The sequence below is a fragment of the Populus nigra genome, chromosome 8, assembly GCF_951802175.1.
Source record: "Populus nigra chromosome 8, ddPopNigr1.1, whole genome shotgun sequence".
In the NCBI taxonomy this organism is placed as follows: Eukaryota; Viridiplantae; Streptophyta; class Magnoliopsida; order Malpighiales; family Salicaceae; genus Populus; species Populus nigra.
Genome location: NC_084859.1, coordinates 9602787 through 9619191, shown reverse-complemented (window position 1 = coordinate 9619191; position 16405 = coordinate 9602787). Strand labels below are relative to the sequence as shown.

At 29.8% G+C, this 16405-nt stretch overlaps 1 protein-coding gene across 1 annotated transcript; it reads right to left on the bottom strand.

The window, feature by feature from the left end:
- Positions 1 to 328: 328 nt before the first annotated feature.
- On the bottom strand, positions 329 to 2767 carry LOC133700626 (cation/calcium exchanger 4-like). Its single transcript, XM_062124203.1, has one exon. It carries the CDS (start codon positions 2380 to 2382, stop codon positions 436 to 438), a length of 1947 nt encoding a protein of 648 aa, XP_061980187.1. The 5' UTR covers positions 2383 to 2767; the 3' UTR covers positions 329 to 435.
- Between the last annotated feature and the right edge of the window lie 13638 nt (positions 2768 to 16405).

The following is a 16405-nucleotide window of genomic DNA, read 5'->3' as shown; positions in this document are numbered from 1 at the left end:
TGAGTTGCATGTTAACAAGCGCATTAGAATTCACTTGGATCATTTCTTCCCTTTTTATTTTCAAATTTCTTTGTGTATCGCTCCTAGTTAGATTGAAATGTTTCAACATCAATTTTTTTCTTTTTAGTAAACATTTTTTTTTTTGTAATATGATCACTCTTTTTTTTTTTCTTAGTTTGATGCATATACTATTAATGATAATGAGACAAGCTTAGTAGATATCCATGCAAATTGACCCGACATCCCTATTAATTAAAAAAAAAAAATCCTGTTACCATGTGAAATGTAAGCCCCTGAAAAGGGAGGTCATTCAAAATTTGACAGCAAGTGATGACAAGATTATACAGGCGCTATGATATAATTGCAATTTTACAAGTGAAATGTCGGGACAATAATAGTTGGAGAACCCTGCCCTTCCCAAAAGATAGCATCTGGTCAACTACCTGAATATCCCATGGGAATGGTCACCCTTACTGAAAGAAAAATCACATACAGAGCTATGAGGCCCATCCCTAAAATCTTGCTAGGGCGCATGTCGTTCTTAGGTAAGACAACAAGCGCCCAGATTAATCCTAACATGAGAAACCCCATTGTGTAAAACAAGCTACTGTCTTGAGGAACAACGTATATACCAGTGCTCTGTGACCAGGCTCCTAGCAGCATTGAGACACCTAAGCCAATAAGAGTGTTGAACATGGGACCTGCATAGCATCCGGACATTGCAATCTGTGCGCTGTCACCACCATTCGCTGCCAATGCAACATTTGACACTAAATCCCCCATCGAGTTGCCCCATGCTAATACAGTTAATCCAAGGATTGATGGATTAATTCCTAGGACTAGGCCAAATGCAACTAACAGAACAACAAGCTCATTAGCTATCATGTAGAACCACACAATACTCATAAAAAATCCCCCTAATACCCAGGCAAGCAAGAACCTCTGAGGTGGATGATCAGAGTTTGTATGTTGATATGCAAGAACACCAAGCACACAACCAACTGCAGTGCCAATAAAATACATTATGATTCTGCTTTCAGAACCCACATCATCTTGGGTACTCAACAAGAATGCCAGCAATAGAGGAGCCAAGGAAGCACTGGCCACAGCATATGGCTTTGACCATGTTTCCTCGTCAACTAATGGGATTGTTAACCGTCTGGGCACTACCAATGGCAACTCCATCATTGACAACAGCCTGGAACATGAAAATGAAGAACTGCGGATTTCCATGCCCTCATCAGTCCAGCCCCACGGAGGCCCTTCTTCATCCAGCAAATTGATCTTTGATGCGTGATTGGAATAAATGGCCACATTCGAAGCCCACATCCATGATGGCAGGGAAGAAGGTAGATGGGGCACGTCACTTTCATTCTCAAGGTCAAGCAGAGAACTATAAATGTTTGTATCCTCTTCACCACTCGTTTGTGAAAATATACTTCCTCGCACAGGAATCAATGGTGTAACGGCATCCAATTTCAACCTCTGTGCATGTTTCCTCAACATCTCATTAGCAGCCACAGAAACTGCATACACCACATAAATCAAGACAAATGCAATAGCCGCTCCAACACTCACCTCACCAACCATCAAAATTATCAACAACGACATTAGTGTAAAAAGGAAGAAACAAATATCTCTAATGAAGCATCTCCTGTCAATCTGAACTTCCTTATCCGCAACACATAATGATACAGCCCCAACAACAATGCAAGTAACAAACACCGCACCACCCAGAACACTATTAAGTCCGACACCACCTGCATCCTTTCCGACAAAGGCAGCGATACTTGCAAACACATCTGGTGCTCCATTCCCAAGCGGAAGGAGTGCAACACCAGCAACTGTAGGTGACAATGTCAAAAGATTCGATAACCTCTCCAAGGAACAACAGAAGTAATCAGCAGCTGTATTCCCCAACAAATAAAACAAAGCAGCAAGCCAGATGCCCAACACCACATAACCCAACATTCTAAAATCACCACAATCACAATACAAAAACTTGATATAATCAAAGAACCCACCCGACGAACAATCCGGGTTAGCTTTCAAGTACTCACATTCATTAGCGTACCCATCATGATTAATCAGCCCACTACATAAAGCCTGATTCTTTAAGCTTGAGTCATTTTGATCACCAGTCACATTAGCCAAGCTCGATGAATTAGCATCGACTTCAATCATTTCCCTATGAATAATCGAATAACCCCTTGCCCCATCTCCAAAAACACCTCTTTGACTTGAAATTTTACCAACAAAAGGATTTCTAAGTATATCTACCCGGTTGTAAAATAAAAACAAAAGGATCAAAGTACAGAATCCATTGAAAACCCCTTTCAATTTGGGGTTCTTTGAACTATACAAGCTATCAAAGAATTTCATTTTAATCTCAAAGCAAAAAAAAAAAGAAAAGAAATAGAGAAAAGAATAAAACCCAGAGGGGCAATCAAGGCCTAAAGTTTCTTCCTCGTGTTTACGGAAAGGAAACCCTAGTTCTTAAGAAAAGTTAAGAACTTTGCCAGGTAATGAAATTGAAGAAAAATCTTGAGGACTTACCAATGAATTGGATATAGTGTGAGCAAAAACAGAAGATTGGGAGGAGGGGGAGGATTAAATAGTGGTATAATGAAGTTGAGAGATAATTGATAAGAATTTTTGGTTTGGTTTTTCGTTTGGGTCGGTCGGATTCAACCTCAACCAAACGGGGAAGTCAGCAAACGCTTCACTCACGCACGTGCAAGTACGGGAGTAAGATTCTGTTCCTGATTTTCTTACGACAATAATAGCTTGGACTTTCATTGATGCCGCCAAGCCTACTCACAAGCCACGAAACTTCGTGGGGGTTAGAACAATGGACATTAGCCCAAGAGGACTCACTAGTTACTGGACAAGAGGCTCGTACTATTTTGCAGATCCACATGGTCTTTGGCGCCTTATTGATTCAGTTATTTCCAAATCTTGTATTATTATAGTTGTAGAAATCATTCAAATTATAAATAATTATATTCAATCTATTAATATTTATAAAAAATCTAGAATAGAATTTCTATGTGATGCATTAAAAAATTATGCATGTATATATTTTGTTGTTTGAACTAAAAATTCTGATATAAAAAATTATCTGATATAAGTTATCTTCTTGGATGATCTTCAAAGCCAATATTAATTAATGATCTTAAAAAAAAAAGATACATGGGTTAAGAAAAAGTTTAGATAGTACAAAATTAGCAAAGCTTGTTATTTTTTTAAAAAAAATAGAAATGTTGAAATAGATGTTTTACTTCTTTTAACATTCCATTCCACTCTTCAAATTCTTTGCTACCTTCCAATATTTTTTTTATCTTATTTTATTTCTTTCTAATTTAAAAAGAAAATCCTGGAAAAAGAGAGAACTTTTTTGTACGGGGTTTAAGGTTTGAAAAGGAGATGAGAAATGAAATTGCAAAACTAATCTTATTAATAAATAAAAGAGGTTTTAGAAAATAAAAATTGTTACCAATTGCATTTCTTGTGTCGGACTTGACATTGCGATGGTCTTAAAATTTTAAGTAAAATAATAGATATCTGACATCTTATTCTTAGAGTGTAAAAAGTTTAGTTTAAGGAATCACTATCTAGTATTATGGTCACTATGAATCCTAACTGATCAATAAAAATTATATGGTATACGACTGATTACACACAAAAAAAAAGATGTTATCACCATTTTAGCGTCCTACCTGAGGTAAACTGCATTGTTAGTTTTGTCTTAAATTGCTAAAGATTTGCTGTATTTTACTTTTGATAGTTTGCCTATAATATTCATGACTCTGGTGTCATTTGAATATTCAATTACAAATATTTTCAACCCTGACATTGGTAAATATTACTTAAAAAGGTATAATGTTCATAACTTTAGCGTTAGTGAATGTTGAAGTCCAGAATATTTTTCAATTCTAGTATTCCAATTCATAATTCTGGCATTAGTGAATATTAAAGATATTCTTAATTTTGACATTAGTGAATACAAATATTATTAACTTTGATGCCAGTGAATAAATAAGTAAATTTTTGAATTGAAAACAAAACATATTTTGTGTGTTTTTGCAATTAGGAAATCTTCCTTTTTTTTAAAAAAATTTATTTAGAGAAAAGAAAAAAAACAGAAAAGATATATTTTATACCAAATTTGTATTTCGCAGTGTTTACATATTCTAACATTAGGTAAAGTTGAAAAACAACATGCAAGAAACCCATAAATAAAGGCATATTTGACTTAAATATAAAAAAATAAAAAAATGCATGAGGTTATGCTTGTCAAATACACCATTAACCTCAAAAAAACAAAATAAACTTGATGGGCCTGAGTTTCAAGCCCGCCTCAACTTAACAATTCTTTATTTTTTATGTGGGTTGGATCTAACTCAGTAAAAAACTATACATGTTGGGCTTGATGCAGCCAAGCCAACTTGATTCCTCAGCAGAGCCGGCAACAATGTCACTGTACAAGCCTGCGGGAATTATAATTCACGCATGCACAGTGAGCAGTTAATTAAAATGCAAACGGGGGAAGAAGAGCTTACCTGGCACTGTTGCTGGAGACGAAGCTGGTTGGATTGACTTTACATATGATTTTCTTCAATCTATATTTGTTTCACTTCTTTGTTCATTGCTGCCATGATTTTGCCAGTATTGCTTGCTTCTTCCAGTTGGGCTGCAAGACTATTAAGGAAACCTAAAAGGACACTAAGGGTCCTTGTGGTTTCTATCCATGAAAATCACAGGTTTGGGGCTCTAAAATGCAGAATTAGGTCCTTAAAATTCCTATTTCGTGACCCACTCGGTGCTCTATTCTTTCATTCAAAACCACCAGCTTTCAACTGTTAATGAGTTCAAAGCTTAAAGACATGTAGCATTTTATAATGGTCAACAACCACATTCGTATGCTTGATCGATGAACAATATCCACATATCAATTTAACATCAATTCAAATTGATTTTGAACGAGGGGATGTAGGCCGTCATAAAACTGAAATATGTCGGGATTTAATTATCTATTTTGGATTCACATGGGATATATTACTAGTCTGGGTTTGAAGGGTGAAATTAAAAATAAAAATCAACTTAGTAAAAAAATAAAAAAAATTAAAAGAATAAGAATTAAAATCAACATAGAAAACAAATTGCTGATACTTTAAATACCAAATTGATCAAATAAAACTGTCATCATTGAATTATACATTAAATATCATTGGGTTAATTCTGTCGGTAACATCGTCTATAAAATTTACATGTCATCGAATTATTTGAATTTTTTTTATTTTTTTCTCAATGTAATTCTCTTGATATATACCATAAGAATATTCATGTCGGTATTTATTGATAGATTTAACAATGAAAATTTAATCAATAAATATTACCGTAATATACCAACAAAAAAAAAATCATTAATATTTCCATTTATACTTGTAAATTTTCTTCTATTATATTTAAAAGGTTGCAAACAATTGGAAAATGTAGCAATTCGTAATTGACAGGTTAGCATGCTGCAAAGATTTTGAGGAATTGTCCAACAATATCGTTGTTTCTTGACCATTCGTAATAAACAATATCGTTGTTTATTAAGTAGTTATTTAGGTTGTTTTTTTTTATTTATTCTAAACAATAAAAAATTTTAAATCTAATGAAATTACAAATCTAATGAAATTACTGAATTATCCTTGCGTATATTAAATTAAAAAAACCACTTTTCTCCTGACTGACAATTCTCTCACATTCAGAAACTATTTTTTCTTATCTTCGACTCAATTTCTCTTTCTCCTCCCTACAAACACAAAATCTTACCAAAATCAAAACCTCATTTTTTTTTTGTGTTTAGTTAATTTATTCTCTTTTCACATGAGATGCGATTTTGTTTAGGTTCAAGTTGTAAATTAATTATTCTTCTTTTTTTAAAAAACCCTTAAAAAAACCTAAAATTAATTTTCATGATTTGCTGTTAATATAATCTTAGTGACCAAACCAACTACAACCAAGGTTCAACAGTTAATAAGAAACGAGATTCTCTCAACCATGCAGCTCCACGATTGAAAAGGGGACTCCAATGGCCACAGCAGAAAGATAAAAGGCAAGAAAAATTAAGGAAATCAATCGATCAGGGTTTGGCGGCTTCGAGCAAGATATGCAGTAGCTCAGAGGAAACTCCAACCCCACTTCGTCGGCGATTTTCAAATGCTTCATCGCTTCCTAACAATAAGAGGATATTTTATGCCAGGAGTGATCAGTCCAGTCCTGCGGCCAAGAGAATGCTAGCCTCAGGGATAATGCATGCATGGCGTTATGCAAGGCTTGCCACAAATAAACCATTCCAGGTCGATCACGCTGGAGTTCATTGGATAAACAAAAAGGTGTTTTAATGGAAAGTGATGTCGCTTCTACTTCCAATATATATTATTTGATGAGAAAGAAAGTTCCACCGAATGTGAAAGAAAAGAAAGTTCCACTAGTAAGAAGTTGAGGAGCCAATACTTTTGTTTTGGCGGATCAAGCCTTTGTGAAAAACACCAGGGAGCAGCATCGGAGCCAGGGTTCCAATCCTTCTGTTCCTGAAAATATTCAAAGCAATTCAAGAGAAAAGAGAGGAGAAAAGGTTGAAGGTGGTGGCTGTTTTTATTTATTTATTTATTATTATGATTTAATGGTAAAATTATAATATTTAATATCTTTAGTTATTGAATAAAAAATAATGTTAATTTTGGAAATAATAAATTACTTTTTGTTGATTTTGTTTTTGAAAATATGTAAAATGTTACCCGCGTTATAAAATTTAATATGTAAATTATAATTTTTTAAAGTATAGCAGATAAGTGAAAAACAAACTAAATTATAAGATGCTAAGCGTAATTTTTTAAATTTTAATTTTATTATCTATAAATTTTATATTTTAAACTTTTATTTGAGAAAAGGATGATATTTAAACAGATCCAAATATAGAAAGTAAAATCTATAGCATTAGTCGATGTTCAATGTTGTTTGATTCTAAAATTTGGTTGATTTCACTAACAAAGTTTAAATAAAATAGGAAAAAAGTGGATTATAAATCCATATCCATAATAATATATAAAAACACGAATTTGTTAAAAAAAATTATTGATTTTCATATTCTTAATACAATACTAAAATCACAATATAATACCAATACTAAAACAAATTCTACCTCACCTCTAATTAAGAAAAAAATCAATATTGGTAAAATTACTTTAAATAAAATTATTAATCTCTTAAAATCACACAACAAGAATATTGCATAATACTGATGGATATAATCAGAACTTTTAGATTTACTGACAGAATTTTTTGTCGATATTTATTCTCACAGTTTGTCAGCATGAATTTTCCTGACGGCCTCATGGACGGAAATAATTCATTGAAAAAACTATCATCGGTTATTTGTAGTCTATCGGTGAGTTTGTCGGTAATAATTTTACCGATGGACCTACTAATAGAAAACGCGTGCCAAAAAAAAAATTTACCCGCTTCATTCCGTTAGTATTTCTATAAATGAATATAATATATCATCGACAGAAAAATCGTATGTCATTCCATCAATGATTGTTTTTGTCCGTCGGTATTTTTTTGGTGAATTTGACATATAACTGTCAAACAAACCGTTTGTTATTCCATCGATGACTAAACAAATTGTCTGTTATTCCATCAGTAACATTTGCAATAATTCTTTACCAACTCTCTAAAATATACTGACAGACTTAGGTCGTCAATAACCCCGTCAATAATAATTTGGATTTTTTTAAAAAAATCTATTAAACATAAATAGAAAATCAGTGAAATTTTCAATAATTCTTTTTCAACTCTTTGAAATATACCAACGAACTAAGTTCGTCAATAACCCCGTCAGTAATAATTTAAAAATATATGTTTTAAAAAATATATTAAATAGAAATAGAAAATAATTAAAATATATTAAATTAATATAAAAATCAAATATTAATTACATATTTAAACATTTATAAGTTCAAATACAATTAATCTAGAATAGAAGCGTTTGAGGAGAAGGAAGAGGCAGGTCTATGCTGGGACCGTGGGGCAAATAAAAGAAAGCACATATACCACCAATATGTAATCTCATCTTCATTACCAATTAGTGGAGTTTGGCCTTCTTAGCACTGAGTCGTTCATAATCAGTAGCAAGATAGGCCGTTCGAGCTTGAACTCACTGGTCTAAAATCACCTCGAACTTTAGAGTTTGAGTGCTCGGAACCGATTGCGAGCATCCAATGGTTGAAACACTCCAGACGGTCAATAAGTTTTCGGCCATAGTGGTGGAGAGACCGTACACTCGATTTGTATTGGGTCTACCGGATAACCGTACATCCAACAACAAATTTAGATTGAGATTTGGATGGGTCGAAGGATCATTATTGTATCTCTCCTTCAACCGGGTGTTATGTTTATCCTGAAAAAAGTAAGAAAATTAAAAAAAAATAATAACTTAAGAAAAAAAAGGTTGAAAACCAACATAACACAAAATGCTAAGCTTGACTATCCATGAGCTGCTATATCCTTTTTTGATGGTCATCAATTTGCACGTGCGTTTCTACAAAAAGCTCCATCTAGTTTCGCTTACGTCCAAGAACCGTAGCCTGCAAGAGAAAATTGTTGTTAGTTAAATATATTTATAAAAAAACAACTAATAAAAAGATGGATGTAATTCAAAAAGAATTTTACCATCTGCTTTGCATACGAAACAAATGGAACGGACCCGCTGAGGTGTGTGGTAAAAAAACCGTGAACACGCCGGTTCTAATTCTCCACACTTGAGTGTGATATTCGCATGAAATGTTTGGACATCATGTGCTAAATATATTTTGCCCATGCGGCCTTCAAGATGTACAACGGTTTGAAATACTTCCAAAGCGCCAGCTCCTTTTAGCCTGGAATCTCTATTTTTTCACATTTTTTTTTGTCTTATACCAAAAATCACGCAAACTATATGGTACAAATGAATTATCTATTAGTAAATGAAAAATAAAACTGAATAGAAGGATTAAAGTTTTTACTATTTTGATACCAATTTTTTCTAATTGCAACGTGATTCTCTTAGCCCCTCCTTGTAATAGTGTAGTCAGCTTTATCCCATTCAAAATTTTCCTTGCAGTTAAAATTTGTAAAAGAAAAATTTCATTAATTAGTAATAAACTAATCAAATTAACATAAAAAATATTTAAATTAATATTAACCTTAAACCTTTCAAACCATGCATTAATCATAAGTTTTCATTTAGGATGTTTGGAAACTTAACTCATTGAAACAATGGAATTTTCATCGATAATGTTATAGTTCTGGTAGCCTCAATGTTTGTAAACTTGAAATTGTATTTGTTAATTGAAATTAATATTCAAAAGTTATTAACATGTCATTGTGAGGGGAAAACAAACTTACATTGAAGTGTCGTTCTTCCACTAAGCCTGATACTTTCAGGTAAATGGATCTCGCTATGAAGGGACCCCCCTCAATGTGACAACATCGCACTTGTTGAGCCCATGACGAGTGTGGTTGCCCGTGTCTAAGGTGCTTGTTTTTGGTTGGCACTTAATGACTCTTGGTCGTCAGAAACATTTCTAGAAGAACTAGGTATCTACATAAATTAAAGGATTAAGATACCGTATACTATTTTTATTTTAAAAAAATTCAGCAGTACCTCCTCTATATGAAAAACTACCCAAAATTCTTAAACTTGCAAATACATAACAATTTAAATTCGGTTGCCACAAATCAATTGATTTTATTCAATTTGTTTCCTTGTCACTGAGTAAATAGTTCACTCAACTTGTACTCAACCTAGCTTTTAGATTATTTTTGAGTTTTTTTTATTAATACATAAATTTATTATCAAGAAAACCTAATTATTGAATCTCTACTTTTTAACTAGGATTTTACTTTATAAATAGAAAAGCTTCTTTTTCTATAATTAGGTTATATATAAAATTATTATCATAATAATATTATATTGTATATCATATAAAAATCAATCTAAATTTATATCTTTAACTTGTTATTGAAATTGAACTTATAATTATGAATATATAATAATCAATGATTATTAACCAAGAATATTTTAAATTCATTAATTTTAATAGAATATTATTAACTAATAATAATTAAAATCAATACTATAGATTTAATTGAATTTGAACAACAAAATTGAAAAAATAAATCCAACTAAAATTAAAAAGAATTGTTCTCATATTGAAAAAAATTCCAATAACAACATTCATACAATTATTAAGAATAAAAAAAATTAAAAAAATAATGCAAAAACAAAACACAAAATAAAGAAGAAAAAAGAAAAATCTTACCTTGATTTCGTTATGATTGAAACTAAGAAGCGAAAAAAAAACAAATTTGAATAGTGTGTTAATTAACAAAAAAAAAACAAAGAAGTTAGTAGAAGTAAAGAGGAGAAGACATACTTACGCGTAGAGTAGAAGAGAAAAGAAAAGGAGTTGAGGAGAGAAAGAGAGGGACGTTGGTGTTTATTTACAGAAAAAGAATAGAGACGAAGAACAATAAGAAGAGAGAAGGTGAAAGCCATCATGTCTGTTATGATTTGAGGGTTATGGTCTTTTAATTTGGGGCTTTTTTACTAGTGGTTTTATCATTGGAAAATTAAATATTAATATTTTTAATTTTTCCGTATGTGTTTCCGTCTATAATATCTAATAAAATTTTTAATTTTATAAAAAAATTTCAAAACCCCCTCAAATATCACCTATAAGTTTCATTTCATCAGTAAATTCGTATGTAACAACAGTGATTAAAAGTGACATAAAAAAGTGATTAGTCTCATTACTCTCTGGAATATACCAATAGACTTAATATGTCAGTTTTACCATATGAATTAAAACAGTGAATAATATTATGGAGACATGAATAGTTCCAATGCTTTCTAGAATATATCGACGAACTCAATCCATTGACCATACCGTATGTATACCCAAATAATTACCGACATCTTTCCTATTGGAAAATTAAAATTTAATATTTTTATTTTTTCGTCAGAGTCTCCATCTGTAAAGTCTAATTGAAATTTTCAATTTAATAAAAACTTTTCAAAAACCCGCCAAATATTACTGATGTTTTTACCGTCAAAAAAATTAAAAAGTAAATATTTTAATATTTCTGTCAGTTTCTTCGTCTGTAAAGTCTAATTGAAATTATCAATTTAATAAAAAATTTTAGAAACTCGCCAACTATTTTTGTCAATGATATCATATGTAATGAATAATGAAATTAAGAGAGGAGCAGTTCCAATTCTTTTTAGAATACACGGACAGACCTAATCCATTGGTGATACTCTCTATATTGAATACAATGAACAATGCGATTGGGAGGTGAAAAGATCTAATGCTCTATGGAATATGCCGACGACCTTAATCCGTCAGTGTATTTGTTTGTATTTTATAGTCCATTGGTTTTCCTATCGGTGTACAATAATTTCTATTGCCAGATTGTATCTGTATTTCTTATTTATCCATCCTGCAAATACTTAAAATTACAGCAACACACATAACACAATAACACCAGTTATGTGTAGAATATTAAAATCACATAAAATTAATGTTTCCTTGTCATTTCATAATAAATTAACGTCATTGTCATTACATTAAAGTTAATTTCATCCAGAAATATTATATTATAATTTATGGCATTACACATTCATGTTGTACAAATTAATCAGAATTGTCTTTTTTTTCTTTTTCAATTTCGCCATCTCAATCACAATCTTCTACGTTGATTTCATCACTATCATCATCTTCATCAACTTATGTATATTTGCTAGTTCTCAAAACATCATTTAACTCATCCACGTCAACATCAACCAAAGTATTCTCGGCAACGTAAAAAATTGAATTTTCTTCTAAGTTATTAGATAAAGCAACTTGACATGGATCAACTAACTCATTAAGTTGAAAGACATCATCTCTTATAGTTAATTCATCGTTTCCATCTTGAACAACCTGGATATAACCCCTGAGTTTCGTTTTTATTATAGATAACCAATCAACTCTTAAACGATCCTTTTTAAAGGAATTGATGTATATGTAATAAACTTACTGGCATTACTTGACAAAAACAAAGACATTGTTGACATTGCAAAGTCTAGCCTTTGTATTAATTTTGACCAAACCATGATAGAAATCTACTCTGATAACTCTGTCAGTGGTATCATACCAATAGCATTTGAATAAAAAAACTATATTTTGTTCGTTATGATATTGCAATTCAATGACATGTTTTAACTGGTTATAGTAGTCAACTTCAAACTCATTAGAAGTTGATCCTTTAACACAGACTTTATTGTTATATGTCTTTTTACCTTGAGCATACTCTTCAGTATGAAATACATGTCTATTTATAAAATACATGTTATAGCACTTCATCTTTTTTTTTAGGATCCATACTTAGTAAATTCAAAGTAATACTAGCATTCTCTCTCAATTGATAAACCCGGTATATTATGCTATTAATAAAAGCATGTAAAAACATAATTTATGATATGCATGCATATAACTTAAAATTAATATCAAAACAAGCCAGCATGTAAAATAATCATATAATATATTTAAGTTTTTTAAAAAAGATACTTATTGAAGAATTTTAAAATAATGAAGTTTTTGTTGTTTTCTATGATTAATTATTTATCTTTAAGACTTTATTACTCATCTCTTGGTGTAAATAATGTCTACAATAAACCTTCCAAGATTTCAACAACACCATCTTAATTTAGATACACTTTTAAACAAGGTATTTGAAGCAAAGTAAAAAGAGTATCTCTCAACAAAGTAAATTTAAGCTCTAGATTTAGAAAAAAAAATCAAAACATAAAAAGAAAATAATAACATTAAAAATGAGGTGATTAAGAGTTTGTAAAAATTTAAAATTTTTTTTAGGAAACTCTTCCTCCACCCGCCCTCTAAGTGGATTTTGAATGCTGAAAAGTTAAAGAATTAATTCTGGTAATAATTAGAATTAATTCGCATAATTATCAAAATTTCATTAGTCATCATAAATCAAGAATTATCCTAAATGTTTTGGCTATAAATCTGAATTTTTGAGCTAAAAAACTGTTTAAATTTACAAAAATGCTTTTGAAATAGACTATTCAGGTGCTAACATTCATGGGCTGGACTTGACAAAACAACGAGTTAGAAAAAAATAATTCTTCATAAACCAGGTCCAATTTTAATTTCAGTTGTCAAAAAAAAAAAATCTATTGCAATCCAAAATATTATTTTACAATAAACTCAAAATCAAACCCAAAGCCCGAGCATAACCTAGGTCACCATGTGTATGTGAGTTTAAGTCTCAAGCCTACTTTACTTAATACTTCTCCCCTCTAAAAGCATGAGTGTTTTTTGAGATTAATTTTAACTTCTCAACTTCTTACTTTATAAATATCAAAAGAGTTTTATTTCATTTCTACACGGGATAAAGTTCTTTCAGAGGATTTTAGTTTTCACTAAAACATGTTAATTAAGAATTTCAAGAGATTAATTTCTTATTCATTCATAATTTATTTAAATTATGTTAATATTTAATATTAAAAATCTTACATTAAAACTTAAATTCCAATAAAATTTTAAACCATAAAAAAATGACCCTCACTTTTAATTTATACTCAAATACACTCGGTAGCCATTTTCTTTGAACGAAGTTTTCCAACAACACATGCCCAACAACCTTCTTCTTGGCAGTATACAATTAATTATTGATTAAACTATTTTATACAGAGTACGGACAACTTACAAATTCCAACTTTCAATGGCTAAACTATGATTTCTTTGACTTGTTGGTATCTATCGATTTAGTTGCAATTATAGAAAAAACAAAATCGTACTAGTTGCATGTGTCATCGTATTCGTATATAGAGTTATATATTTTCTATAAAAATAATTAGATATATCGGTTTTTTCAATATATTTTTTTTATATGAAGAATTCTCAGTATAACTCATAAAATTAATTCAAACATTTCATTAAATAAATCAATAATTATTTATGTAAAAAGAAAAAAAAATCATTAACAATAACTAAGAACAAAATTGAAAAAATTAAGAGATAAATATAGAACAAAACATTTAATCTCAGAACATGAGACATTTATTTGGTTGTGTTTATTGAATTTATTTATTAAAATATTTTTTTTATTAAATCAAAGGATAATAGAAATAAACATATATATGAAATTGTTTGAATAAAATAAAAGAAAAAAAATATTATGCAAGGTTATACATGTTATAAATATTATCTAAAAATAAATATTTTTATTTTTAAAAATAATGTTCATCTATACAAAACAAAAACACTTTATAGATGAATCAGAATAACATCTTAAATAAATTAATTACATACAAAACAATAAAAAAAATCTATTTAAAAAAGTGTTGCAAAACTTGTAGCGTAGGTCATGAGACCGGGATAATCTGATAGGAAAAAAATTAAAATAACTACAAAACCAATCTTTCTTAAAAAATTAAAAATAATGTCAAACAGTGAAATTAAAAAAAATAAGCAAAAAAAAATGTTGACCAGTGTTAACTTTTCAAACTCATGAACTAGATCATTAGATTATAAGCACTATAAGTGAAAAAACTATAAAGCTCAATTCCTAGTAAATTAAATGTCAAAAAATTGAATTAGAAAAAAAATCAATTATACAAAAGGATTTAAAACAATGAATTATAATTAAAAGAATGATGGTGAAAATCAAAATAAAAAATGAATTAAAGGGAAACCAAATTTTTTTTTAGTAGAGGGTTATATTGAAACAAAAAATAACTTTAACGAAGGAAAAAAAATCAAAAGAATGAGGGCTAAATTGAAAAAAAAAATAATACATCATGAACTATGATTAAAAAATGAAATTGAAAACCAGTAAAATTTTAACAAAAGGGCAAAAAAAAAATAGATATCAAAAGAATAAGGACCAAATTGAAAAAATAATTTATAACAAATTGTAATTAAAAGACTAAATTAAAAATAAACAAAACTTCTATAAAAGGGCCACATACAAAAACCATAAATCACAAAAATAAATACTGAAATTGAAATACTCAAAGAGGACCAACGTGTATTTTTTAGGGTAAGAGAGAAAAGAAGAAGAAAAAAAAAAACATCGACGCCAAACCGTCCATTAGTGTCTATTACACGTTGAACCAAGAGGAAGAGAACATGATGATGTTTTCAACGACACAAAAAAAAACTAGGTTTGGCTACAGAAAAGCGTCACACACACCATCCAAAAGGCATATGCGCCTCTCATGCACTCGTATGTGAAGATTACACGCCATTAGCTTTTTTGAAAAAAAATTAATTATTTAACATAAAAAGACTAAAATACCCTCAATGAATCTAGAATTAACGAAAAAACCTATGTGAAAGGAAAAAAACACCTTGAACATATGTTTTATTTTTTTTTGTTTTTAAGAGAAAATGTTTGATTTTACTATATTCTAAAAAAAAATAAAAAGACAAAAATACTCTTTGTCTACAATTCTATTCTTTTTTATCATAAGGATAAATAAGTCATTTCACTGTTTAAAAAATAGAAAAAACACATATACTCATGATAATCTTTTAATGACCGATGAGCCATTGAAAAATATCAAATTACCTTCCACTCAATAACATCCATTTTTTTTTTTTATCAAAGAGCAAAAATATAATTTCACTGTAGCAATAAATAATAATATGTGTCTAGTGCTAGGGTAAAAACCCACGTCTTATTAGTTTTTTATATAATTTGTTAACATCAACTCTTTTATATATCCTTAATTTCATCATATTTAATATTTAATATTGTTAGCATATTGTTTTTATTATTGTGTTTTTTAATGTCTCTTCCACTTATAGATTTGGTCTCTCCCTCTAGTGGGGGCTCTAAAACTCCAAATCATTATCAGTAACATTATAGGTTTTCAACTCTAAAAAAAGTACAATAACTCTTTAATTACAAGTACCTGAAAAGATACATTAACTCTCTAATCACTATATTTAAATATATTATCTTTCTAACAACACCTCTCACAATATGAAATTAAATCTTAGTTTCTAGTCTAGAATCTATTACTGTAAAAGTCAGTCCCAAAATAGTAAGTACAACTACATTTGGATTCTTATAAATTAAACCGTTAGGATGCATACGAAAATGAGAAAATAAAAAAAATGATAAATTCAAGAAGAATTTATATTTTGTATATTTTAATTTTATGATAATTTTTTCTATATTTAAATAAAGTTATTTTTCCATATTTGAATAAAATTAAAATAACACAATACATCTAGTGGAAAATATTAATTCTTATTGTGTTTCCTTTCTGCTTTTACTGTAGACAAAATTATTCAAT